General features: G+C 36.7%; 1 protein-coding gene and 1 long non-coding RNA gene across 5 annotated transcripts in view; one reads left to right on the top strand and one right to left on the bottom strand.

Annotated features, from left to right (window-relative positions):
- Positions 1 to 10,485: 10,485 nt before the first annotated feature.
- LOC136259672 (uncharacterized) lies at positions 10,486 to 11,358 on the bottom strand. Its single transcript, XR_010703332.1, has 3 exons — positions 11,106 to 11,358; positions 11,000 to 11,054; positions 10,486 to 10,698 (listed from the first exon to the last, which is right to left on the bottom strand). It is a non-coding gene; the product is annotated as an uncharacterized lncRNA (long non-coding RNA).
- Positions 11,033 to 26,180, top strand: part of LOC136259671 (uncharacterized) — a 42,311-nt gene continuing 27,163 nt past the window's right edge. For 2 of the 4 annotated variants that reach the window (XR_010703331.1, XM_066053174.1), the window contains exons 1-12: positions 11,033 to 11,836; positions 14,789 to 15,196; positions 15,364 to 15,519; positions 18,419 to 18,622; positions 19,676 to 19,945; positions 20,582 to 20,857; positions 20,908 to 21,162; positions 22,041 to 22,193; positions 23,387 to 23,599; positions 23,644 to 23,778; positions 23,829 to 24,023; positions 24,083 to 24,226. Coding sequence is in view for 3 of the 4 variants with exons in the window: in XM_066053174.1 (XP_065909246.1) it covers positions 11,596 to 11,836; positions 14,789 to 15,196; positions 15,364 to 15,519; positions 18,419 to 18,622; positions 19,676 to 19,945; positions 20,582 to 20,857; positions 20,908 to 21,162; positions 22,041 to 22,193; positions 23,387 to 23,599; positions 23,644 to 23,778; positions 23,829 to 24,023; positions 24,083 to 24,226 (2,650 nt within the window). In the remaining variant the exon portion in view is untranslated. The remainder of the gene's footprint in view (positions 11,837 to 14,788; positions 15,197 to 15,363; positions 15,520 to 18,418; positions 18,623 to 19,675; positions 19,946 to 20,581; positions 20,858 to 20,907; positions 21,163 to 22,040; positions 22,194 to 23,386; positions 23,600 to 23,643; positions 23,779 to 23,828; positions 24,024 to 24,082; positions 24,227 to 26,180) is intronic. The other 2 variants (XM_066053173.1, XM_066053172.1) reach the window with 2 other exon arrangements.

The following is a 26,180-nucleotide window of genomic DNA, read 5'->3' as shown; positions in this document are numbered from 1 at the left end:
ATTTGGTATATAATCAGTGCAGCAATCATTCGATGAGTATATCCTATAGTCATGCAGTGGTAAAGTTAAACATTTATTTGGACAAATTATCCCAACTGGACTGGTTTGTTTGTGATAGAACTGCTATCATTGAAATTAACAGATCTGTTCATAAAATTCATCTACTAGTTTTTTGTTGTTTTTTTTAAATTATAATACAAGAACAGAGTTTGGTGAAATAAAAGCAAGAGTCAAACAAGTCAGCATGTTGAACCTATTTTAGAACTATGGTAGAGCACATTAATAGAATAAAGCCTAACAGTTGGAATTGTTACACACAAATCTTGCAAAAAATATGGTAATACATACGTATATCAGTGGATAAGTATAAAAGAATATGCCGAGATTACTGCTACACAGTGATCTCACATATGGTTATTGCTCAAGTAGCTGCCTTTATCATGTCTGAAATACAGTATACACTTACTGTATACCAGAGCAATTACATTGTTTATCCATTCCTGGCTTATAGAACATGTATCCAATGAGAAGCACAAAAGACAACTAAACAGTGGCACAGACAATTGTTTATATTTGGATCTCACACCTGAAATTAGGGACCCGCCGATTATGCTGCCATAATTATGGGAATAATAGGTGCCTGAAAGCATTGAATATAATGTTAGCATGATGGGAAGAATATTTGAGCCATAGTACAAATCCTTGATGATTAAAATACATATCACAGAAAAAATCGATATACTCTAATAGAACAGTCAATAACTCTAATAGAACAATTAGGCCGCTGACTGTTCTATTAGAGTATATCGATCTTTTTCCGTCACATGTATTTTGAGGAGCAAAGGTGTGCTTCAGCCATTTATTATGTGCCCATAACTACAAATTTATTAGTAAAACATGGGAATTTGAGTATAATAGGCGGGTCCCTACCTGGAATTCTATCCACTGTAACAACTAATAGCAGACAAAAATTTGAATCATTATTGAAGTCATCACTTCTGCAGTTACTGGGCTGTACATGTATTTACACTTCTTAAAAAAACCCAGTTGCTAGAATAATTTCATCAACAATTAAAGTATATAGATTCTGAAATCATGCCAATTTGGGAACAGAACTACCTCTGGCTTTGTTGGAGAGCAAGACGCAGGCTTTGGAAAAGGGGTGCACCATGCAGCAGGATCTAAGGCTAGATGCATTTTATGCACTTAAGGTCTGAAATAGTGTAGTTTTATGCACAAATCTAAATTACAGCAATACCGCATACATAATTATACAAGATATAAATCATGCTTTCTAAATCGAACATGTTTTATGTAAGGATCAGTGTTAGTCATAAGTAGTTACATTATGAGCTGAATGTAAATTGTCATAGGACTAAGTACATCACATTTACAAACAATTGCTATATAGTATGCTAAGTGTGCCCATGGGATAGTGCTGCAGATACAGGGTTTTATACTCGGCAAAAACTGTGCAGGATTCTCAAGTGTTGTGATAACTGCTCTATTAGACTATTTCAGAGTATCTCAATCTGGTATGAAACTGTGCTTGTATCCTCAAATGCTGCTGGATATTTGAACTACGTTTTTTTAAATGTTGTACTTCAGCAGAGCTTGTTTGTGAATTCATGACTACAGCTCCAAAAATTTCAACATTAATTAAGTCATGTCATCAAGTTTAAAACAACACGATGCAAAAACTCAAGGCTACACCACTACATCAGCAAAAGTACCAACACACCGTACCAATGTCAGTGACTTGTATTCATCATTAAGATTTTGCATATTCTCTCTTAGTAGGAACTGGGGAATATCATGCACCATTTAGATTGAGTATTCACAGAGCAAACTACAACATATCTGTTTTCTGGCAGAAAAGTACCTCAGAACTATCTAGCATCTTGCAAAATTCAGAAAAGAATCAACATGTCAATTTCATTATCACAATTTGATAAACAATGAGTTGATTGAAAGAAGTGGACATATTTTATTAATTGTATAGTAGTACATTTAGTAATCAGGCCAGTGGTTATTTATGAGAATTCCAAAGAGTAAAATTTTATGGAGATAATTCTAATTACACAAGAGTCTTGCTAGCATAGCTATGATGTACACATGTGACTGTTCTAATAGAGCATTGAATATGGTTATTGCGTTAGAGTAGTTGCTTAAACTTGCTTTATTACATTATCACAATCATCCTGAGTGAGTTTCTAATAGAAATACTGTTTGTAATCAATCAATACCATAATTGGAGAAGAAGGAGTGATACGTCTTGTTTTGTACAAACAATATACAACTTAAGTACAGGGGTCTAGACTCAGGGGTACCATGCACTGGGCAGACAGTACAGGAGCCCTGGCAAGACTTACACTATTAAATTACAATACAAAAATAATAATTTTAGCATTCAGAAAAGTTCAGTTTAGGAAAACTGATAGGTCTCAGTCCGGGGAGGCTCTAGAATTAAAAAAATCCTGTATGAGCAGGAGACAGCAATGCGAGCAGCCTGCTCAAACAGGGATCTTATAGTCTTCTTTGTACTTCACAAGCATTGGCTACTTGGGCAATTGTGTCTGGCATAAAATGGCCTAAACAACTAATCTCAATGGAAATGAGATCAACAGATAAGCCAGAAAGCTGAGGATTACATTGTAAACAGCTATACCGATCTTCCTTCCGAGCTCTAGCAGCCAAACGATCAATGTTGCTGGGTATTGGTGGGACTAGTTAGTTTGAACAAACAGATGGAATCATTGGAAACTAACACCAAGTCGGGTGGAGGAAAGATTGATTGGAATGGTGCTAGGAGGGAAGACACTAGTAAGATGTCCTGGAAGGTCAGCATAGAGTTCAGGTAATTGCTGTTGGAGTCCGTGAACGAGAACCTGTAGGACTGAATCATGTCTCCAGGTATACCTGCCTTGATCAAGAGCAACAGGACATCCAGCCAAAATATGGTTTTTTGTGGGCTGGGGAGCTTGACAAAGGGCACATTTAGGGCTAGTAATGAGGTTCCACCAAGCCAGATTCATAGGAGTTGGTAGAGTATCACAACCAGCATGTAGCAAGAAGGACTGCTGTTTCTCAGGGAGGCCATACATCAATCTCTTCCATAAAGGACAAGCTTGCTCCAGATTGACAATGTCTAAAAATTTAATTTGAACAGTTAATGTCTCAAATTTTGATTCCCAACAATCAACATGAGTACAACGCAATATTGATGTGGATGGTTCTTGAATGTAGCAGAGTGAACATTGGTAACTGAAGCCTTAGCAGCAGGTGGAGAGTTAAGGACAGTGGGAGAGATATCTGCATGGATTGTTGGCTAGTACAGAATATCACAGTTCTACAATCAGTGAGCAACTGACTGCTCAACAGCCAGAGCATATGACAGCTCAGCTGACTGCTTCAGATGAGGTAAAAAGAGGAGATTCAACACATCCGGGTGAAAAACAGTTCCAGGAGTGCAATTTCGGGGAGGTGCTTTTTTCATTGTAAAATAATTATTTTTCGTATGTAAAACTTGTACGAAAATTTCTTACATGAAAAGTTTTGCACAATATTGAATTACTCTAATAGAACAGTAAATCATACAAAATATTTTTATACAAAAATTTTAGCACGGTTTTTTTTGCACGAAAATATAGGAAATTACGGTAAGAAGCATGGTCAAGTGCCTTGTTTTCTGTAGCAAAACTATTTTTGTGCAGCTAAATATTAAGGGGAGTGGTCTGCACTGCCCTCTGTTTTCTGTAGCAAAATTGTCATAGTGCTGCAATCTACTCCTTTTACGTTTAACATAAGTGCTTTAAGTCATTTGGGCTAACTACCGTAATTTGCTTTTTTTTCCGTTGTAAATTTATTTTCGTATGCAAAAGTTGTACGAAAATTTCTTGCACGAAACTTTTTACACAAGATCGAACTACTCTAATAGAGCAGTCATTTACGTAAATCATACGAAAATATTTTTACACGAAAATTTTTATCACAAAAAATCTTTGCACGAAAATAAAGCGAATTACGGTATGTACATTTCTGCAAGGAAAGTTTTGATGAAGAACTTTATGTATGAATGTGGTTTACTTCCATGGAGGTTAAATGCATGTAAGGCGAAACAAGTGTAAGGAAAATTTATTAGAGAACAGTAAATTTTAGAAAAATTATCACCCTTGATTTGCAAAGTTAGCTAGTCCCTATTTTAGCCAATATAATTTTTTTGCAACACAATTTATTAGTGGTTGCAATACAATGTATTATACTTATAGGAAACAATGGCAGTAAGCGTCTGGTGGTCATGGTAGTAAATGCACTAAGGCTGACATAACGTGTGCGATATGTCCCCACAGGAAATATTTGAAATGAGTCTTCTGAAATGGAATTGGCAACAGTTAAATGAAATGTTTATTAATTCTTACCAGCGATTAGTCACCCCAGGCCCTCCTTAGGTAGGGTATATGTTCACATGGTATTCATATGTTCACATTGCAAATATATAGCAACCAGTTACTGCTATACCATCCTTCTTAAGCAGCCCACTTAAAATTTTGTTGCTACACCCCTGACTGTAGATTATGGACAATTCCATTATATTGCAAATAAAGTGCTACCTGCAAATTGACATGCGCTAGGGATGCGCCGATTTTGCCGGCAAATTTTTTGGAAAAATACTTTGGTAAAAGCAAAGAGCAAAATGCTGGAAAAATAGGTGGAAAAAGTGGAAAAATGGGCACCAAGGAATGGCAGCTTAGCACATTTTGTATGAAAAAGATCGAGATACTCTAATAGAACAGTCACGCATGGAATCCATTTTACCATTATATTGCAAATAAAGTGCTACCTGCAAATTGACATGGCGCATTGATCTGTAAGTGAAAGCTTTACGGTGCATTCATTTCACCAACTGTTGTGCATTAAGCAATGGAAACATCAGTGATTCATACACTTGTCTGAAGGTACCAGTCAGTCAGTTTTATTTAGTTAGTCAGTCAGTCAGTAGAAATCCTGGTAATTCATAGTTTTCAACTTTTATTGAAAGAGTTTCGGATTTAATTGTCTTGAAGGTGTGATTGGGCTTCATTGCATGTATTGATACTGCCAAGGCATTGTGAGGCTGGTTCCTGGTTGATATTTTTCATGAGAAAGCACAAACCTTCATGATCGTCACTATGCATTACTATCATGCTGCATGATGAAATGGTATTCAAACTATATATAATTGGCGCAATGTGAATTATATGTATATTATCTGATACAACCATGGACATATGGTTTTTATGCAATACTACACAGCAAGTAGCAAGCATTACTAAATAGAGCAACTAGGGTTCAGTTTGGTCTGGAGAAACGTTCTTTCCAAAGCCGAGACATCTTTTCTGTGCATGTGAAAGTGAGCATGATGACACATAGTTGTATGAATGTTAGGGCTGCACTTGTTGTCCTCAAATTTCTTGCAAATGCTGTGTCTCCTATTCCAGCAAGCCAGACAAACCGCGATACATCAATAGTTGCTCCCATTGCAATCGCAATCAAGGAAAGCTTCTTCTTTTGCTCATTATGTGACACACCAGCATCACGAAAGTGTTGATTCACCTTACAGTAGTAGAAGAGGTAAGCCCCAAACAGCACAATTTGAGCAAGTCTGGTGATGGTTGAATGGATGTCAAAGATGTAAGAGGTTCGATTAAGATTGCAGTGCCCATCTGGTAGAAGCGCATACCTGTAATTCCCAGTTATCATATAGAAGACTGCCACTGTGATGAGCACTAGTGTCATTGTACCAAATGTATAAGCCAAATAACATTTGAGCAGATATGTTGACAGTTCTGATGACATCCCTCTGTAAAGCTTATAACTGCGGTACATCACATAGGCAAAATAAGCAAGTATGCAGGTGGCAAAGCCATCTACTGGCACAATGGTAGTTAAAGCAAATGCTGTAAGGGATAGGCATGTTGCAAGGGAATTAACTGCTACCCTGTAATGTAGTAACAATGAAATGATGGCATTAAGGCAAAATAGTATCATGAAAGTAGCATATAACATCAATAGTTTCCCAAATAAATTGCGGAGTTCCTTAAACAACAGGTGCACACCAACAATGTAACCACACACTGATACAATTAGCATAAGTAGTGCCACTGAACGGGGTAAATTGTCATACTCGTTGTTGCAAGGTGGTCCACTGTCTAGTTTGGCAATTATCATAGAGGTTGAGGCATCTGTTGGAGTGACCACAAGGAGACTATCAGTAGTGTAGGTGACATCAAATTTCTCCCCTGTATCAATCCTCATGATGGTACAGTTATCAATGAGGCAATATTGTAGTGTAGTGACTTGTTGGAGATCAGCCATACCACTAGCACTGCCTGTTGACTGTTGATCAGAACATTGAAGTATTCCTGCTTTACCAACAGCAAGGATAGCAATGAAGAGTATCTTTAGACAATCCATCAACTTTCCTCCCTATAGACTGAAACAAGATTGTGAATAACAGTAGCTGAGGAGTATGCTACATATTGAGGAAGTGATATAAATAATAGTAAATAAGAAGTATGTATTTAATGTAGATGTTAAAAAGAGATTTTGTCATTACTTTCAGATTCTCATTTGATCATCTGGTATGCTTTTATCATTATATGAAAAGTGCATATGAGTACACATAATGGTACATAGTATTGCAATTGTCAAAGGATATCAACATGCTAGAAAATGTTCAGAAACATGCCACTACTTGTCAACATGGTCTATTTCATACATTGTGAAAATCGCATAGAAAAATTAGATCTGTACTCCTTCTATTGTTGACCAATTGTTACACTATCATGATCAGAAGTTCCTAGGAACTCTACCACCAACTGATGACAAGTTTTGAGTACTGACAAACTACCACTAGTAAAGTTGATAAGTGTTAAGCATGGCATTTCAGGAGGTTGGATTGCTGAAGATAATACCAGTGGAACACTGGAGCTAATCTTGGGATAGAAAAGCAAAAATGTATGCACGTAATTACGTGGATACATATTTTATCAATAAATTAACAGTGATATCATTGCATGTTTGAGCCTCCTAGTAAGGTTTGAGAATTGATAAATTTATTCTATAGTTAGGCTTTTTTCAACAACTTTGCTATGTAAGCTCCAGTTCTCATTACCTGCATGAGTAGTACATAGCTGGATGCAACCTATAACTTTACTATGATTGCTCTTGGTTATGTAGTGATGCCGTCATAATTATATAATAATTACCATCCTCCATACTTCTGTGACAAGCACAGTAGTATCCAAAAATGCAACCTTACAATAATTTGAAAATTACTGATCATATATGTTGCAGTGTGATTGTCATGTAAAGTAATTGTTCACTGCATCAATATGATAACAAAAAGTCATTCTGTCATGCAACATCACTAGTTAATTATCTCTGAATATATGCAGGGTACCCATGTATTACTAGTATAGCACAGAACACGCAGTATATTCTTTGCAAAATATTGACTCAATCAAAAATATTACATAGTTTTGGTTATCCTAAAAAGCTGTAGTCATTCTTGAGAGATTTTACCTCGTATTCAAATTTATGGCACTTCTGATAATGTGCTTGGTGCCACATAATGTACAGAAAATGCTGTACTTAATTCAGCTAACTGTAATAAAACAGTAGTCAGGTGCATGTAAGTATGAATAATGAGCTTCCCGGTTTAGGCAACTTTCTGATCTGAACATCAAATTAATGATAAGTGGCCTAATAAACTGTCCCTGGTGAGAAAGAGTCATTGCAGCCAGAGCAAATAGACAATAACGGCAGTAGCAGTAGTTACGTACATCAGTATACCTCAACAGTCAGCTAGAAAGCCTTATAAGGTTTGCATTACGTGTTAGTCACCGTTTTTTGGATGTTATGCATGACCTTGCATGCTATAGCAATTCTGTCAACACTGCAAACTGCTCACTTTCAAACTACCCTTGGATTGATGCTGATGAATGTCTTGAGTGCCAGGATGGCTTTAATGCAGGATTCTGAACAGTCCTAGATGGTGGTATACCTTTTTACAAGGCATATTTTCATTGTGAACCACCAGAAAACATCATTTCACTAAAACACAGATGGCAAATTCAAAATCAGCATATCCACTTTGCCCAGGATGACTTCTTTCAACATCACAGAAACCCTTGGAAAACTTGTTGACTATATATAGACATTCCAGTCCAATTAAATTTGGACTTTTTATTTGCACAATAGATAGAGTCTAGATCACCAATCTCAGGTATATATATATATATATATATATATATATTGCCGATTTCAGATATGTATATATATATGTGGGTTGGAATCGACTACCTTGGCATGCACAGTGCTATAATACTGCACATTTTTTCTCTGGGGCTCCCCATACATTTTAAAACGTAAATGACACAATTGATTAGGGAGCCATCTAGTAACCTGAACTGTCTTGTTGAAATTCAGGTGCTTATAGCTGCAATTTTATTGTACATTAAATGAGTAACTTCAGGACTTATTGCGTTTTGTGGTGTGAACATATTTCACCTACTGCACACTTGTCAATACAATGGTGATACTCATGAGCAAATGGCTAACTCAAAGATTAAGTTATAAAGGTAAACAATTAAAGTGGAGATGTTACAATGCTGCAACAATACCTAAGGTGGAGTTGTGGCTATGGCATTGTTACGCTGACTTTGAAGTGGCTTATACTTTTGAGTTCATGACACAACCATCAAAAAACTGCTGTGTAGTTGAAAATTGAGCAAAGTAACTATGCACTTTAAAGTAAGCACCAGTGAATACCTTCCATCTGACAGTGCGCTTTTGAAGTTTTAACATATATTACGATTAAGGCTTAATAAATGGCACTATAAAAAATCAGATGAAGCAATCCTAATTGTGCATTGTAACCAGGGTTCTATTGGGCAGATTTGTTACTTTAAAAATCTAGATGCCTACTGTAAAATCTCGTACAGTTCTCCGAACAGTTATTTTTGTATGGGTTCCTAATGGGAATTTTATTTCTTGAACTTTGATTTTGTAAATTCAAATCAATACTGAAAGTGCGTTATGAAATACGTAGCTATGGCTACCACATACTATTATAATAGCTTGTCAAGCATTTTGTTGAAGGGGTGTAACTTGGTTAGCAAAAATATAGCTACATGAAAAATCAGTAGGTTGAAAATTTCTAATACAAGTAACATCTGGTTCACAAATTACATAATCACAACTGCAGATGAGTAGACACATATGATGCCTAAAGTAGATTTGTGAAACATTACTATATACATATGTGACCCAGTCTGGGAAAACCGGTCTTATCACCCATGTCAGCAGATTCGATTTTTCACCCAGGACACAAAGCTACGTGAATAAACTATCTAATTCCACAATCAAAATCAGCTAGACTGGAGTGGTCTGGTTTTGCTGGTTGCTTTTCACAAGCCCAGTGGCGATCCGTACGTGCGGTGTGGGGCCTTAATGGAGCTCTGGTCAGCCTGGGGATGACTGTATGTGACTGTACAGCTCTGTGGTGTTGAATAAGTACCTCTGCTGTGAATTTCCTTTCATTTTAACCAGTTGTGAGACCTCAATGGCCCAAAACTTGGCCTAATTCATCCCTTGGCCTTCCTTTTCAATTTTTAAACACCATCTTATCCACCTTCCAGGGCCCCATGGTTATTAAGCGCATATTGCCTGTTAAGCGCATATGTAACCCAGTCTGAGAAAATCGGTCTTATGGTCCATGTCAGCAGATTCAATTTTTCACCCAGGACACAAAGCTACATGAATAAACTATCTAATTCCACAATCAAAATCAGCTAGACTTGAGTGGTCTGGTTTTGCTGGCTGCTTTTCCCAAGCCCAGTGGCGATCCGTACGTGTGGTATGGGGCCTTAATGGAGCCCTGGTCAGCCTGGGGATGACTGCATGTAGCTGTACAGCTCTGTGGTGTTGAATAAGTACCTCTGCTGTGAATTTCCTTTCATTTTAGCCAATTTTGAAACCTGAATGGCCCAAAACGTGGCCTAATTTACCCCTACTACGTCTTCCTTTCCTTTTCAACACCATCTTGCCTGCCTTCCAGGCCTCCCACCCCTTTTGGAGCTCGCCTGATGCAGTCAACCTTGGCTTAAAAACTATCTAAAATGGCAGGAAACTTAGTTGTTGGTTACTTGCACAGTGGATGCTCTGGAAGGTGAGGAATCAGTATAAAACGTGTGAAAATTTGGTACACATAGCTTCAACCATTGGCAAGCTACAACACACTAAATATTTAAAACTGGCATTTCTTGATACTTTTAAATAGGTGATAAGACAGGTTTTCCCAGACTGAGTCACATATAACTTTTGCCGAATGTCCATATCCACAGAATTAATGATTACGTGTAGTTATACCAAACAGAAAGGGTATGGTTCAATGTTGCATATATAATCTATATCATGAGTTCATAATAAATCAAGACAGTCCAGTGCACTACAGTGTGGATATTATTGGTATCACAAGGTCATAACAATCAATACGCAAGGTAGCACACAATAGTACAGTACACTGTATTATATAAATTTAAATTAATTTGTACATGTGTATAGTAATTCAGTTTGGTAGCTATTTGTACTTGATTAGTTCGTATTTTAGCTTTGTCCTGTGTCGAAGTTCTTTTTGGCTTATTATCAATAATTGTCCTACATTAAAAATACAGACAGTAGTATAGCGTCGTGCAGCCAAGAAAGCTGGCATGCCACAGCGTGGCTGTGGAAAGAACTTTGTACTAAATCCACCTTCGGCATCCCACATACCAAATTTGAGCAAGATTGCCTTATGAAATACAAACCCTCAAAGTTTAACTTACAAATTAATTTCTTTGGTTTGTTTTTTTTTCCTCCAAAAAACTATTAATGGCTGGCTACAACAGTTGAACTTTCACTGGGACAAGTAGCTGAGCATGGCATGCTTCTTGCTGAGACAGCACTTGGTTATTTTTACCTTGTTGATTCAGTGAGGTTGCTGACTGGGCGAAAGTTTCCAGTACAGGAAGTAGCTGCGTTAGTAAAAGTTATATTAATCTGCTATTGTAGGCTAATTAGGTCACCTTGCGCATTGCTGAGGTTGATATCCTCAGTCCACCTCATCGTTCAGTATGGCGATAAGTGTACACACCCCGGCAGCCGGCCTCGACCCTTGCCAAAATCGTTTCTTCCTTCGTTATGAGTAGCCTCGGTACCATTATCACATTTATCAATCGAACTGATCATCGCACGATACTCCTCTAATCTAGACAGCAAGGGATCAATTGATCATACAACCACAATCCATATATGGAAATTTGCTTCGTGTCACAGTTATATAAAGTGTGGTTTCGTAAACAAGGCGAATGTAACAGCTTTGAGGTCAATAAATTTAATAACCCATATAGTATGTGGTAAGTAAAACGTCAAGTTATAAACGGTGGGAAACGTGTATACCGATCACTGAAACTGAAACGCTGGCCCAGTACGTATTAATCGAGGTGTAATTCGTTGGTAGAATAGTAGCTAGCTACACGGTGAGTTTAATTTCGTGTGTTGATCGACGTACGTACAATGACAGCAGATATCAAGATGTTTTCTACCAGTCTGCTTTCGTCAATGCTAGTACTGGTGCTCTTTTTGGGTGATACTACATCTCAACCGCAAGACCAGGTTCAACGCCGGAGCTGCCCCTTGGGAAAATTCTGTCGTGTTGGATTCAATTGCAATAATGTTAGTGGATGTGTTGAGATATGCCCTAGTGACACGGAGAGAATGATCCAAGGAAATTGGAGCACTGGAAACTGTGAAAGAAGTAAGGGTGGTGATACATGGTTTAGTATTAATACAAGTGTATTATCATGTAGCTATATACTGTCAGCTAGTAGCTAGAAGTTAGTGTGCAACACTGTAGCGTTTACTAGACATAAGCTGATAAGCAACATTAGATCCATATGTGACAGTTATGGACCATATGCCTTTGTAGTAGTGCTGGAGAATTTGTCACTTTAACGAAGACCTTCTCTATGACTAATAATAGTTAATTTGTGTATTATTTAAATGTATTGCTTTGTATGTGTCATGTCTTGTATGTTTTTCAGTTTTGTACTTGTGTATTTGTATGTGTCTCAGTGTACTCTGACGTGGAAGAACGGCTATGTCGAACGTCTTGAGTTTAAACAAAAAATCAAATCAAATGCTGAAACGGTTATTCGGTTATTTGACTATTCGTTCGATATGGCATTATTCAATTCATTGCCATACTGTCAAATGATTGCAGTCACTTTGTACACTGTATTCAGACGGAAAAGCCAGTCTTGAAACTTAAGAAGTGATGTATCTATGCTGTAAAAATTCTATTTTAGAGAAGATAGAAATAGCTTTACCTTGCTCCATAACAAAAGGTTTCGGTACTTATAGTAATAAGTTATGGTTAAACCCCACCACAAGTAGGATAAGTTATCAACCTGAAATCAGAGGCAGAGGGAGGCTGAGGTGTTGAAACTAGATATCCAACGAATACAGGTGGGGCTTATTAACTGGCTTCTATCCCACACTTTGAAGCAGTTAAGTTCACAAACAACGTGTTAGTAAGGCTAGATAGGCATGTCATTTGTGTATAGCTTTAATTTTGCTGAACTTGTAGTTTTACAATGTATATGGCATCAATTTGCTTTGCTTTGATTGCACTTCTTTTAACTAAATGTGTAAATATAATTATAATCTTGTCTTCCATGCACTGGTGTTTAACATTGCCAGGGTTTAACTACCATGTATTCCCTGTTTTTGTTTTTTTTTTGTTTTTTTTAAAATTGAAGCAGGGCTTCAGTGGAATAGAATGCGTGTTTCTGTTTCACGCACCCAAAATATTAGCTACCACACTAAGTAGTAGTGAATTCTCACGAAAAATATTTCAGCAAGTTTATGGCCTCCTTTTAACCCGAGATTGTATGAAATCATAGGATAAGATCATCCCTTTGTTTTACGTGATGAAGATGCTATAATCCAAACCTTAAACTTTGATATCAAGGGTTAATATTATGGAATAAACTTGTTAATGTACTTGCCATATTAAAAGCTGGCTACCACTAGTGTGCTTAGCCAAAATTTTTGTCACTGCCTTACATTTTTACTAGGAGAGTGCATGGAAAGGTTACAGCAAAAAAAAAACGACCATGCTTTAGCCGTCTATCTGTATATGGAGAAGAACTTATATGTGCTACATATAGCTATATATGGGTGGTACTAAGCTGTTGCAATCATGACAATGGATGCTAGTATTGCTGAACTCTTATCCACAATAATGTACTGTAGTTGCATACGCCTACTGCATCTGTATGGAAAGAAATTGTTGCATACAAACAATACATTGTATGTTTCTAAGGCTATTAATTATGTCTCTGAAATTATTTTAATTAATTTCTGCATCATCAACTGGAAGCTTTGTATATTGACTACTTTGTGATGTTGATGAATGATTTTATTTCGGTTCTGGCTTATGGTTTTACATTGTTCCTCACTTATTAGCATCATATCCCTAATTGTGTAATAGTTCATGTACATTTGATATTAAGTTCTGTTGCCAGTATAGCATGCACACCATACTTTTTCTTAATTCATATCTCTACTGGTAAATAATTTACAACATTTGGTACTCAACTATCAAAAACTCTCTGTCTGGCAGAAGAATTGCAACCTTGCTTCTTTCTTTCATTAGTTTCAGTTTCTACTCTGTGCCTAATCTTGCTGTTAGTGCTGTTGTTTCAACTGCTATTCTCTTTTGTTAGTTAAGCTGCAGGTCCTTATATGGTACCCTTGCTCATTTCTTCTACAACTTTACTTCTTTCCTGTGCTATCCACATAGTTCTCACTTAGTGCTTGCATCTGATCATTCAGCAATAATGTGGCACTAGGTGCAAGTTCAAAAATATTAACTATAAGATTAGGAAAAACTACATAGATGAAATGTTCACTTCAGGGTTATGTATATATGCCGCTTACAACTCATTCACTTTTTGCAAATATAAGTTAGGTTTGAGGTTTGCCAGTTACTGTCTCTATTAATTTTATGATGGATCACCTCAGGAGCCAAGCACCCGAGAACTTCTGAAACAGTATCTCTGAGTGGATGTATATATGACCGCTGGAATTTTTGATGCAAAGTTTTCTCAACCTGTAATAACTTGTGGTATAACAATTCTTGACCACATTGTGCTAATTGTATTAATGTTACTAGGTCAATTAATTTATTCACTTATTATTAAAATGATTATGTATTTTGAATCAGATAGATAGACATGTATACAGAGAGGTGAACAGGGGATATAAATAGCTAGATTGATACAGTAGTAAAAATACATACGCAATTTTTTGAGGCAAAGACACAACTAGATATGTATACATAAACAGCGTTTGGCTGGCTATGGGCTGATTTCATTATTTTGATTAGTGATGCATTTTCAGCCAAGACAATAGGTATCAAAATGCAATGATTATAAATACAGTCTAATGTGAATTGTGTAAATCACATAATTCTCTTGGAAAGTTCTTTGTTTGAATGTAACTTGACTAAAGTGTAAAAATTAGGTTATCAATTAGCTTCACAATGTAGCAGTCAATGCATTTTTCATAACGATCACTATAAAACATGAAATTTATATCTATACACACATGCAAACACACATTACACACACACAGACACACACACGCACACACACACACTACATATTTACACACAATTGTTAATGAAATTTAATGAACTTTGTAGTACCAATTGGCACCCAGTACTGGATGGACTCCACACTATATGAAATCTTTATTTCACCTAATGTGACAGGACAGTTTAAGGACTTGTGGTTCATAATAACTCAGGATTTCCAAAGACATCATGACAACTATGATTATCTTGATGACATCACATTTCACCTTTATCCATCTGATAATCCATACTTTTATTTTGGCAATGGACATACTACTCATGTGGCATTTGAGGATTACTATGATCTGTATCTTCCTGATCTTATTGAATCATGTTCATTATCATCAGCAACATCTGATCCTATTCCACTGGATGATTATAAGTTACAAGTAGCAGTTAGTATTGGAGGATCTGAGTTACTAAGACATGATATAATAATTCATGTTGTGGATCCATTATCTTCTCTACCACCTCCAGGTAAATATGTTTATGTATCTCAATGTGCTGGTTGGATGGGTTTGCTTCTAATCATTCAAAGTCTGCACTACCACACTTTTCCACTACCTACCTTTATATGCTAGCTACATATTTATGATTTGTTAGTGTGATTTAGCAATATTACTATTGATTTTTTATGTATATAGTGAATACAGTGGAGTTTGAGTATTCTTCCTTGTCAGTGTCAGAGTCAAGTGGTTTACTGGTTGTTCCTCTAGTATTATCAGGACAAACTCAATCACAATCATTCAGTGTTATTGTCATTGCTGAAGCTAACAGTTCTTTATCACCTGCTGCTACAGGTAATATTCAATTATGATATCAGGTACCTGACATAGTAATTTATGTACACAAATAGGTATACACACACGCACGCACACGCACGTACTTTGCTTACTTTGCACTACAGTCATATGCATAGGTGTCTTGTACCATAGCTGTCTTTATGGAAAAGACCAAACGTTTTAAAATGTGCATTAATTCATCCAGTTACAGGTCTTCTTTCAGTAAAAATGGAACCATTTCCATTATTAATCAGTAGAGCTTATGCACATGTGCCATCTACATACATGCACATAAATATTGAGTTTGCTTAGCTGTTATGTTACATTGTTACCAACATATTTATTATCTAATCCAAAACAGCCAAGCTGTAAAAAAACAGTGCGGCCCTCAAAAAGGCTATGGTGAAAAAAGATATGAAATCCAAGGTGGCGGCCAAGAAATGGCTGTGATGGTAGGTTAATGGTAAAAATTTTAATAACGACAATTAAGGTGAATTTTTGTGCCGCTTGGTCTTGGCACAAAATTCACCTTAATTGTCGTTATTAAATTTTTTACCATTAACCTACCATCACAACCATTTCTTGGCCGCCACCTTGGATTTCATATCTTTTTTCACCATAGCCTTTTTGAGGGCCGCACTGTTTTTTTACAGCTTGGCTGTTTTGGATTAGATTTCATTTCTTTTTGTATTTGTATACCCCAAAGCTGGCCTATGGCCGGCTTTGGGACTTTTTTAACCTGTCTTTTTTTCTTTACTATAAGAAGAAGAAAAGATGAAGCAAATGTACTTTCTGATTTTATCAGTAAATGTACAAATTATATTTAAATAATACATTTATTTATTACAGAACTCTCCATGGTGGTTTCTTTGTAACTGAACCTCTACAAGGTGACTTCTTCTAGCTGCTCTCTCTACAGGGTGAATTGTTTGTAGCTGAACGATCTACAAGGTATATAACTTCTTCTAGCTGATCTCTCTACAGGGTGATTTGTTTGTAGCTGAACTATCTACGAGGTAACTTCTTCTAGCTGATCTCTATACAGGGTGATTTGTTTGTAGCTGAATTCTGTGCAGGTGATTTGTTTGCAGCTGAGTTCTTTACAGAATGGTTTCTTTGTAGCTGAACTCTCTACAAGGTAACTTCTTCTAACTGATCTTTCTACAAAGCAATTTGTTTGTGGCTGAATTTTCTACAGGGGGATTTCTTTGCAGCTGAACTCTCTACATGGTGGTTTCATTGTAGCTGAACTCTCTACAAGGTAATTTCTTCTAGCTGATCTCTCTACAGGGTGATTTGTTTGTAGCTGAACTCTCTACATGATGGTTTCTTTGTAGCTGAACTCTCCATAAGGTAACTTCTTCTAGCTGATCTCTCTACAGGAAGATTTCTTTGTAGCTGAACTCTCTACAGGTGATTTGTTTGCAGCTGAACTCTCTACATGATGGTTCTTTGTAGCTGAACTCTCTATAAGGTGACTTCTTCTAGCTGATCTTTCTACAGGGAGATTTGTTTGTAGCTGATCTCTCTACAGGGTAACTTGTTTGTAGCTGATCTCTATACAGGTTACTTGTTTGTAGCTGATCTCTTGAATTCTCTTCAGGGTGACTGCTCTATTAGGATGACTGCTCTATTAGAGTATCTCGATCTCGCACTTGCTGCACCAAGTTGGATTTCGTGTTATAACTCCGTGGCTTTAAGTCTGATTCTTCTACACCATTGAAGAGCCTTTCTAAGATGATTACTCCATCTATACAGCATTTTTCAAAGCATTACCCCAAGCGGTTTATCTGGTAGGCGTGGCAAGTAGTCGTTTTTATTAGCTAATCTCGATTGCGTAATTGTTACACACTGTTGGTTTTTTCGTTGTATTTTCCTGGTTTTTAGCTCGATTTCTTTCAAACTACAAAAGGTTTGAGGTTTAATAGTTAACCTATTCACCCACCGATTTTCAGCTTCTTCCCATACGCGGTTTACCCTGTAGGCGTGACAACATATTGGTGTTATTTTTCTTGCATAATCGCTCATAACTCTTTTCCTGTTTATCGTATTCTAGCCAAAGTTGGTACAGAGATGCGCCTTTATACCCCCCTTCAGTGTGCCAAATTTCAAGGCAATCGGATATAGCGTTCGCGTTTTATAGCAGTTTTTGTAAGTGTGCGGCGAAAATAGGAAGAAAAATAAGAAGAAAAAAAAACGAAGAAACTAAGCCAATTTTTGAAGTCGAATATCTGGGGAACGCTTGAAGCTATTTCGCTCAAATTTGGAATGTGGAGTGCTGAAGGTGGAGGGAGTGTCCACAGCAAAAATGGTCTTGTTTCATCAAGGCGGATGTGCGAAAATTGCGTTTTCTTTCTTCCTGTCAATATTAGTGCTCTGCGATATATCGGTAATACCGTTTATCATGATAAATTATCATAACCGATTATCATACCGTGACAGTGTTTGATAACCGATATATCGAAATACCGGTATATTGATGAATACCGGTATAGGATTGCTTTTAACCCAGCCTTTGGTGTTTAATTATCCAATTTGTTGATGGTTTAGCAGACATGCCCTAAACAAAAACTTAAGGTTGTCACATTACAACACATGCTTACTTGTACTGAACTATATTTTTTTTGTTTTTTGGGATGATACCGCTTCTTACTAGGCCCAAGAAATAATGCAATAATTACAAAAACAAGCTAACTATATACCGATATACCGCGATATTTTCCTGTTACTAATACCGTGTATTCAAATTTCAATACCGCCGAGCTCTAGTCAATATACTCACGGGTGTTACGCGCCGGCTTCTTGGGCCGCACGACACACTACCGTGTGTCTTGATATTTGCTAAAACTTTGTATTGCACATGTATACATGTATGATAGTGTATATGCTGTGTGTAAATATTGTACTGGTTCTATAGCTGGGACAGATTTCATACCCGGTCAATACACTGCTACTTTTCTAAGTGGAAGTACAGCAGCCACAGCTAGTATTCCAATAGTAGCTGATGATATTGATGAACCAACTGAAGAGTTTAGTCTTAGACTATACATTGATGGTGCTGGATATGGTATGGGTCTGCAGAAAGGGTTCACTGTGATTGCAGTAGTAAATATTTTATTAGGTATCTTTGTGCATATGTTTGTAACTTGTTTATATGGTGATGTTTATTCTGCATAAATAAACTACATGCAGGCTTCTAACAATATTTTAAGGTTTGCTCTGGTTATCCATTCTATTTATTGTCATCTTGAATCCTGGCTGCATATCTGGTATTGCAAAATGGTTATGAAAAATGTTCAGTGTTTGTACCAGTAGCTTAAGCACCATGAGACCAATGAATGAATAGAATTATATTTTCTACACAAGATTGAGGTACTCTATTAGAACAGTCAGATCAGTTGGTGTGAAGAGCAGTGAAATATACTAATTGTGCTAGTTATGGTTAATACATATCTTTCTGTATCCATGCAAGAAAAGTTTCTGGTAACACCAGCATACGTGTGAGAAAAATTGTATAGGCACTGTATTAAGTATCCTAATATGTAAAATAAGTGAATGTTAGCTTAGTATACATTTTGTAGGTGACTCGGTAGACACATATTTGTACACACTTACATAATTTGTGCATTCCTTGCTACACTCAAGTGACAAGTACTTGCAACATACTACTTTAGTGTGAGTATTGCTCTTGAATACCAGCTATGGTCTCTAGATAAATGTGTGCTACAGTAGAATTCAGTTGTATATTTGGAATTCCAAATAAAAATTGATATACCTTTTGTTTCCTTGCATGAAGAAGAAGACGACCATGTAATTGAAGATAAAAAAGAAAGGCAAAATGCCAGAAAAGGCATGTGCCACCCATGAGTTTGTAATTGTGGTATGAAATGGTGGCCATGCACTGCTATGCTTGGCCTCTAGCCTTGTGACTGAAAATTGGGTTTTGGTGATTTTTTAAAATTAAATATCCAGCCATCTGTTTTTAATGCTGGATTTGATGTTAGATGCACTAAGATTGTTTTGTAAAAGTGATTTTCATTGCATATGATATTAAGATGGTTTTTAATGATAGTATTTTGGAGGGCGTCATTCATTTTAGGGGGAATCTACTAAATGCTACTACCATGCTGTTTGTTACTCGTTTTTCAATCCATTAATTAACCCAACATTACAGGTTCTCCATCAATCACTACTCACCCAACTGGTGGAGATGTACCAATGGGAGGAAGTGTCACTCTCAATTGTACAGCAAGTGGTATAGGAACACTAGTATATTCCTGGGAGAGAAAAAGTCCTGATAGTAGTTGGACTACTGTTAGTAATGATAACACAACGTCATACACTACTGATACAACACTGACTAGTGCAGTGTATGTGTACAGATGTAGAGTGAACAATGAAGGTGGAATAGTGTTGTCTGATATTGCTATTGTGAATGTTTATGGTAAGTACTAATCCATATGCATAAAGTTGTCCATTTTTTCATCTGACCAGCCATCACATTGGTTGCTCACAAGTTTTATGCATATGAATACGATTAATGAAGTGTTTATCATTCGGTTATCCTGAATTTGTATGCTTTTGTTTTGTCCTGTACAGTGCACTTTGAAGGCCATAATATAAAAATGATTTGTTTAGTTGCTACAGCACGTAGCTCATGTGCTTGGGTACAAATCCCAGTATAGTAGTATACATGTTTTTATTGTCACAATAGAAATTTTCTACCCAATTTTTACCCTTTGCATACTGATAGAAAGTAACTTAAGTCATTGGGATATAATGTTAGAGAACATTAAAGTGCTTTTGTGGGCTTGCTAATATGTATAGGCTTGCTAATAATTAGTTTGTTTTATTTCATGTCTTTTATTGTGTTGTATGTCTTCACTACAAAGAATTTAGAAGCATGCATCTATGTGCTAAGTAAGTGCAAGTGGCTTGTAAAATTCATATCACAGTACGAAGAATATGTAGTTTTTTTTGTACACATCTAGAAACTTGATGTATATATTGGGTGGGTACTGCTACTAGTACCCTGTACATGTGTACAATCATAAAACTTTATAGAAAGTATATCACACAGGTCCTCCCACTATCATAACTCACCCTACCAGTCAGTTGATCACTGTTAGTATGAGTATTACTCTGAATTGTGAGGGAACTGCTAGAGGGTCAATTACATATCAATGGCAAAGTAGAAATATTAATGAAGGACAATGGAGTAATATTACTAGTACACAGTCTAGTAATAATGGTAGTCTTGTTGTTAATAACTTACAAGAGTCACAACAGTACAGGTGTGTAGTGTTTAATGAAGTTGGTGGGACTAGATCAAATGTTGCCAATGTCACTATTTTAAGTAAGTTAACAGTAATTGTGTTTTTTCAAAATTGTAAGCCACAATTGCAGAAATCATCACTCATCCATTAAGTACTACTGTTGTAGCACTACAAGATGTCACATTAACTTGCTCAGCATCTTTTGATCTTGTGACATACTCATGGTATCGTGTTAATGGTAGCGTATCTGTCAGATCAACAGGTCAGAACAGCAACACACTAAATATTCCTATGATAACGGCCAATGATGATGGGATCTATTATTGTATGGCTAGTAAGGATGGAATTAGTGTTGAGTCTAATAGAGCTAGAGTGATGGTAGAAGGTGAGATCATGTTATAAATGATACATACATGTCAAACAGCATTTTTGATTGGTTAGTTATATGAAAACAATATTCAAAATGTGATTGAATTTGGGAAAACTGTCAATCTACACACAATAGCACTTTTGTAATAAAACCAATCAGTAACACAAGTTCCAGAAAAAAAAATTATGCAAGGTTTCATTGCTTCACTGGTAAGTGGATTAACACTCCAATGGATAGACCCTGGGAATGATCGTGTTTGCCTGTTCATAAGGAGTTCAAAAATCCTTGTTTCATCCCCATATACACAGGAAGGTTTCTCAGTTACAGATATTTATTTACATTGCGGTGACAAAAGAATTTCTTTCTTCAGTGAATTTTTCTTCCTTCTTGAACACAGAAGCATACATTGGGAAAAAGCTATACCTTGGTGGATTTACAAATTCATGGCGAGTACAGTGAGACAAGATTTAACTCCATATATCCTTATATCAGTAAGTTATGATGGTTTATGTAAGTGCCTGTAGATTATTTTCTCAAAGGTTTCTATACATATTGATTTATTTGCTCGTCCGGCTGTCTGGTGCTGTGTTTCCCACTCTGCTGAACTTATGAAGCTGAAACTTAGTCTCTCCAGTCCTCTGTCTCTATAGATTTGCAACAAAGAACCAATAAAAGAATTTTGGAAAAATGTGTGGATATCAACAGGTTTTTAAAATTAGGTCACAAGTTATGTTGAAAAATGCAATAAACATATTAACCGGTTATAGGGGACCAATGATTGGTCCAGGTCATAGCCTAATTGTTTCTATACTTTCGTAATTTGTGATATTTTTATATCACACTTTCATCATGCTGTTAAAACTGTTCTACTAACTTGTATGTATTTCCTGTAGGTCTGTTGGTTAATTTTGTGAGTAACAATTTTACTGGCTCAGAAACATCTGGTTCTGTTCCCCTTGAGATTGCAATATCATCTAGTGGACTGGCTAACACAAGCATAGTAATTGAAGTTTCTGCGCTGGAGCATTCAACAATGTCTGCTACAGGTGCATGTTATTTGTGTATGCTATATGATAATCAGTATTAGCTACTAAATATCATGATTTGCATTTGTACAGTACATTGTCATATTTGTTTCTGTTTGTTGCATTCATCATACAGTACTATAGTACTGTGTATTAGGATAGGATGTTTGCACTAAAATATTGACCAAACCAATACCTTCATGGCACCTTGGCAGGCTAAAACTGCTTTCAGTGTAATCTAAATGCTTCCAATAAGTTACTACAAGAGTTCAATTAGTGGAATTTTCTGCTCACTGACTGATTGATGCCTTCAGACCACTACAGGTTTGTTGTTAGATGTTGCTTCAGCCTGACTGTTGCCTTATGCCATACCACAATACATACAATGCAGGCATCATGGAGCACTGTATGTATTACCTTTGTCCTCCTTTTTGGCCTACTGACATTCAAATATCTTGTAAAATTAAGCATACATTTAACACTATAGCTAGAAAACGTTTTCCTTGTCCACATGTAGCAAGGCAATGGCTAATACATTATTACATTGCTAAGGTCCTATAACTCTAGCTATACCACTATTTAAGAGGAGCACTATATTAAATAATCAATTTCATGCTAATGCGGCTTGTGGGAACTACTTGGTGGTGGGTGATTACTTGAAGGTAGCAGTGAATGGACATGTTGCATTATTGCACTGATAATTGGATCATTGTTTCTACATTGGATCAGCTACATCAAGAGTTCATAATATTTGTGTGGAGGAGAGTGTCTAACTGGAGCAAAGGCACTGCTGCAAGTAACACCTCGGGTTTCTCTTAGAAGAAAGGCTTGACCTCATTAATGCCAATACCAATCAATACCTACCAACAGATTTTGTCATTAGTAGAATCAGGCTAGAGGTGCATAAATTACATGATCAAAAGTGAACTTGTAGCAGTGTGTTTGTACAGGTCATACTGACAGTTAGACACTCTCCCCCATAAAAATATTATGAACTCTTATTGATATTATCCAATATTGATAGAATCTCATTTTGCTAATTAATTGAAGCCATTTGAACTTTCTTATTTTACTATCACCACATGGACATATACTAGAGGCTTTCACAAATCATAAATTCAATTTTGTATTCAATCTTGTAAACATTCAAAAATTTAGTGTTATACTTTTTACAGGACTCTTATTGATCTGTGCATGCTTAATTGTTATTGTAGGATCTGGTGTTGATTTTGACTCCACCTCAATAATGGTCACATTTAATGGAGAAAATCAGAAAATGGTCAATGTACCAATAACTTGTGATAAACTAGTTGAAGGAACTGAGATGTTCAACATCAGTTTATCAATAGTATCAGTATCACGTGATGATGTGGTGGTTAAATTAGGTCATCCATCAATTGCTACTGGAGTGATCATTGACTCAACAGGTTAGTATTGTACTAGTGAATAATCTGTTATTATCATTCTACAGTTGAGATGATATTTGATCCACCAGTATACACTATTAATGAAAATGTTGGGTCACTATCACCCACAATCAGATTAAGTCAACCATCACCTGAACCATTTAACTTGATTGTTACCTTAGTGGATGTGAACACTACAGGTAATGTTAATGTCAATGTTTTGATATACACAAGTATACCATACCTGTAGGAGATGACTATGCACAACAAGCTGTCACAGTACCAGTTACTAAGAATTCTCCTGAGTCACTCTCATTTGATATAACTGTGAATAATGATTACATTGTTGAAGGCACTGAAGTGTTTAACTTGGTCATCTCCCCTGCATCATGGTGTGGACTGGCTAGTGGGAATACTGCTCAAGTGGTTATCATTGATGATGAAGGTACGTAATGATATATAGTGGTGTATAGTCTTTGTTTTTATGGGTGATCACTCCAATAGCGTTGACTGTACAATTCAACACAACAACATTCAGTGGAACAGAAGAATCCGGTTCCGTAAGGGTGATTGTTAATCTACTTGGAAGAACTACAGGTAGATCAACAGTTACTGTTTCTGTGACTACATCACCAGTGACTGCTACAGGTGAACAATTGATATACCTGTTAGTTGTAACAATCATGTTGATTACTACCTGCTTTAACCAATTGTGAAATTTTGATTGAAAGTAGACAATTTTTTGTGCCTGCATTCCCTACTTTGCCAGCCGGGTTATATTATGTCATAATATTAATTATCTTAAGGTAACGTACAACAAGCTATATATAGTCTTTAGATTTAGTAGTATACAGCTGCAGATAGTATACTGAGCTAGTTTTGCTTGAAAAATAGTCTATTATCAAACAATACAGTAGTACTGAAATCACCCAAAAAGTGACGCGTGCTGCCTAAAATTCTGCCTTTAAAAATCATCCTAGAGACATCTTATACAATGAAAACCACCTTTATGGATTAATCCATCTATCATAAAATACAGCATTAAAAATGAGAAAACACTTAGGATATAGAATAAAAAAGAATCGCCGAAACTTGTCTGCCTGCCTGCCAGCCTCCAACAGTTGCAAGGCTGGAGGCCAAACGAAGCAGCACACGGCCACCATTTTACACCACAATAACAACTCACCAGTTCCATGTGCCTTTGGGGTTCCGACAAGTGTGTGCCCTCTGCACCTTGTCTTCCCTTTTATCTTCAATCAGGCTGGTCTTTGTCCTTCTTCATGCAATGAAGCCATATTGAGGCATTAATATTCCTTATCAACACTTTCCTTGAGCAGCATATTTAGATGCCTCAAACTTATTTAAGCACTTACACTCAGTAAATACCTGTAATTTCATGATAGATTCAAGATCTCACCTATCTTGGTTGATTATTATTGATCAAGCACTGATATCACGCTTTTTAACAATCTATTTACTTGATCGCAATGAATACCCCATTATTATTGGTGTAGCTATGTTCATAAACTAGCACAGTGAAAATATGAAATAGCGACACACAGCCTGGTAGGTGAAAGACTGACCTGAGATCAAGACACACGGTAGTGTGTCGTGCGGCCCAAGAAGCCGGCGCGTAACACCCGTGAGTATATTGACAGGAAGAAAGAAAACGCAATTTTCGCACCTCCGTAGCTCTGTGCTTCCTTGATGAAACAAGACGATTTTTGCTGTGGACATGCCCCCCAACTGCAGCACTCCACATTCCAAATTTGAGCGAAATCGCTTCGCGCGTTCCCAAGATATGCGACTTCAAAAATTGGCTCAGTTTCTTCGTTTTTTTTTTCTTCTTATTTTTCTTTTTCTTGTCGCACACTTACAAAAACTGCTATAAAACTCGAACGCCATAATTATCCGATTGCCTTGAAATTTGGCACACAGAAGGGGGATATAAAGGCGCATCTCTGTACCAACTTTGGCTGGAATACGATAAACAGGCAAAGAGTTATGAGCGATTATTCACGAAAAATAACACCAATATGTTGTCACGCCTACAGGGTAAACCGCGTATGGGAAGAAGCTGAAAATCGGTGGGTGAATAGGTTAACTATTGAACCTCAAACCTTTTGTGGTTTGAAAGGAATCGAGCTAAAAAACAGGAAGATACAACAAAAAAACCAACAGTGTGTAACAATTACGCAATCGAGATTAGCTAATAAAAAAACGACTGCTTGCCACGCCTACCAGATAAACCGCTTGGGGTAATGCTTTGAAAATCGTTGTACAGATGGAGTAATCATCTTAGAAAGGCTCATCAATGGTGTAGAAGAATCAGACTTAAAGCCACGGAGTTATAACACGAAATCCAACTTGGTGCAGCAAGTGCGAGATCGAGATACTCTAATAGAGCAGTCATCCTAATAGAGCAGTCACCCTGAAGAGAATTCAAGAGATCAGCTAGAAACAAGAAACCTGTATAGAGATCAGCTACACACAAGTCACCCAGTAGAGAGATCAGCTAGAAGAAGTTACCTTGTAGGGAGTTCATGCAACTGTGGAAAGAGATAGTTCAGCTAGAAAAAATCACCTTGTAGAGTTCAGCTAC

Source organism: Dysidea avara, chromosome 7, assembly GCF_963678975.1.
Source record: "Dysidea avara chromosome 7, odDysAvar1.4, whole genome shotgun sequence".
Classification (NCBI taxonomy): domain Eukaryota; kingdom Metazoa; phylum Porifera; class Demospongiae; order Dictyoceratida; family Dysideidae; genus Dysidea; species Dysidea avara.
Note: the sequence above shows the minus strand (reverse complement) of the source record. Positions and strands in the feature narration are given on the sequence as shown.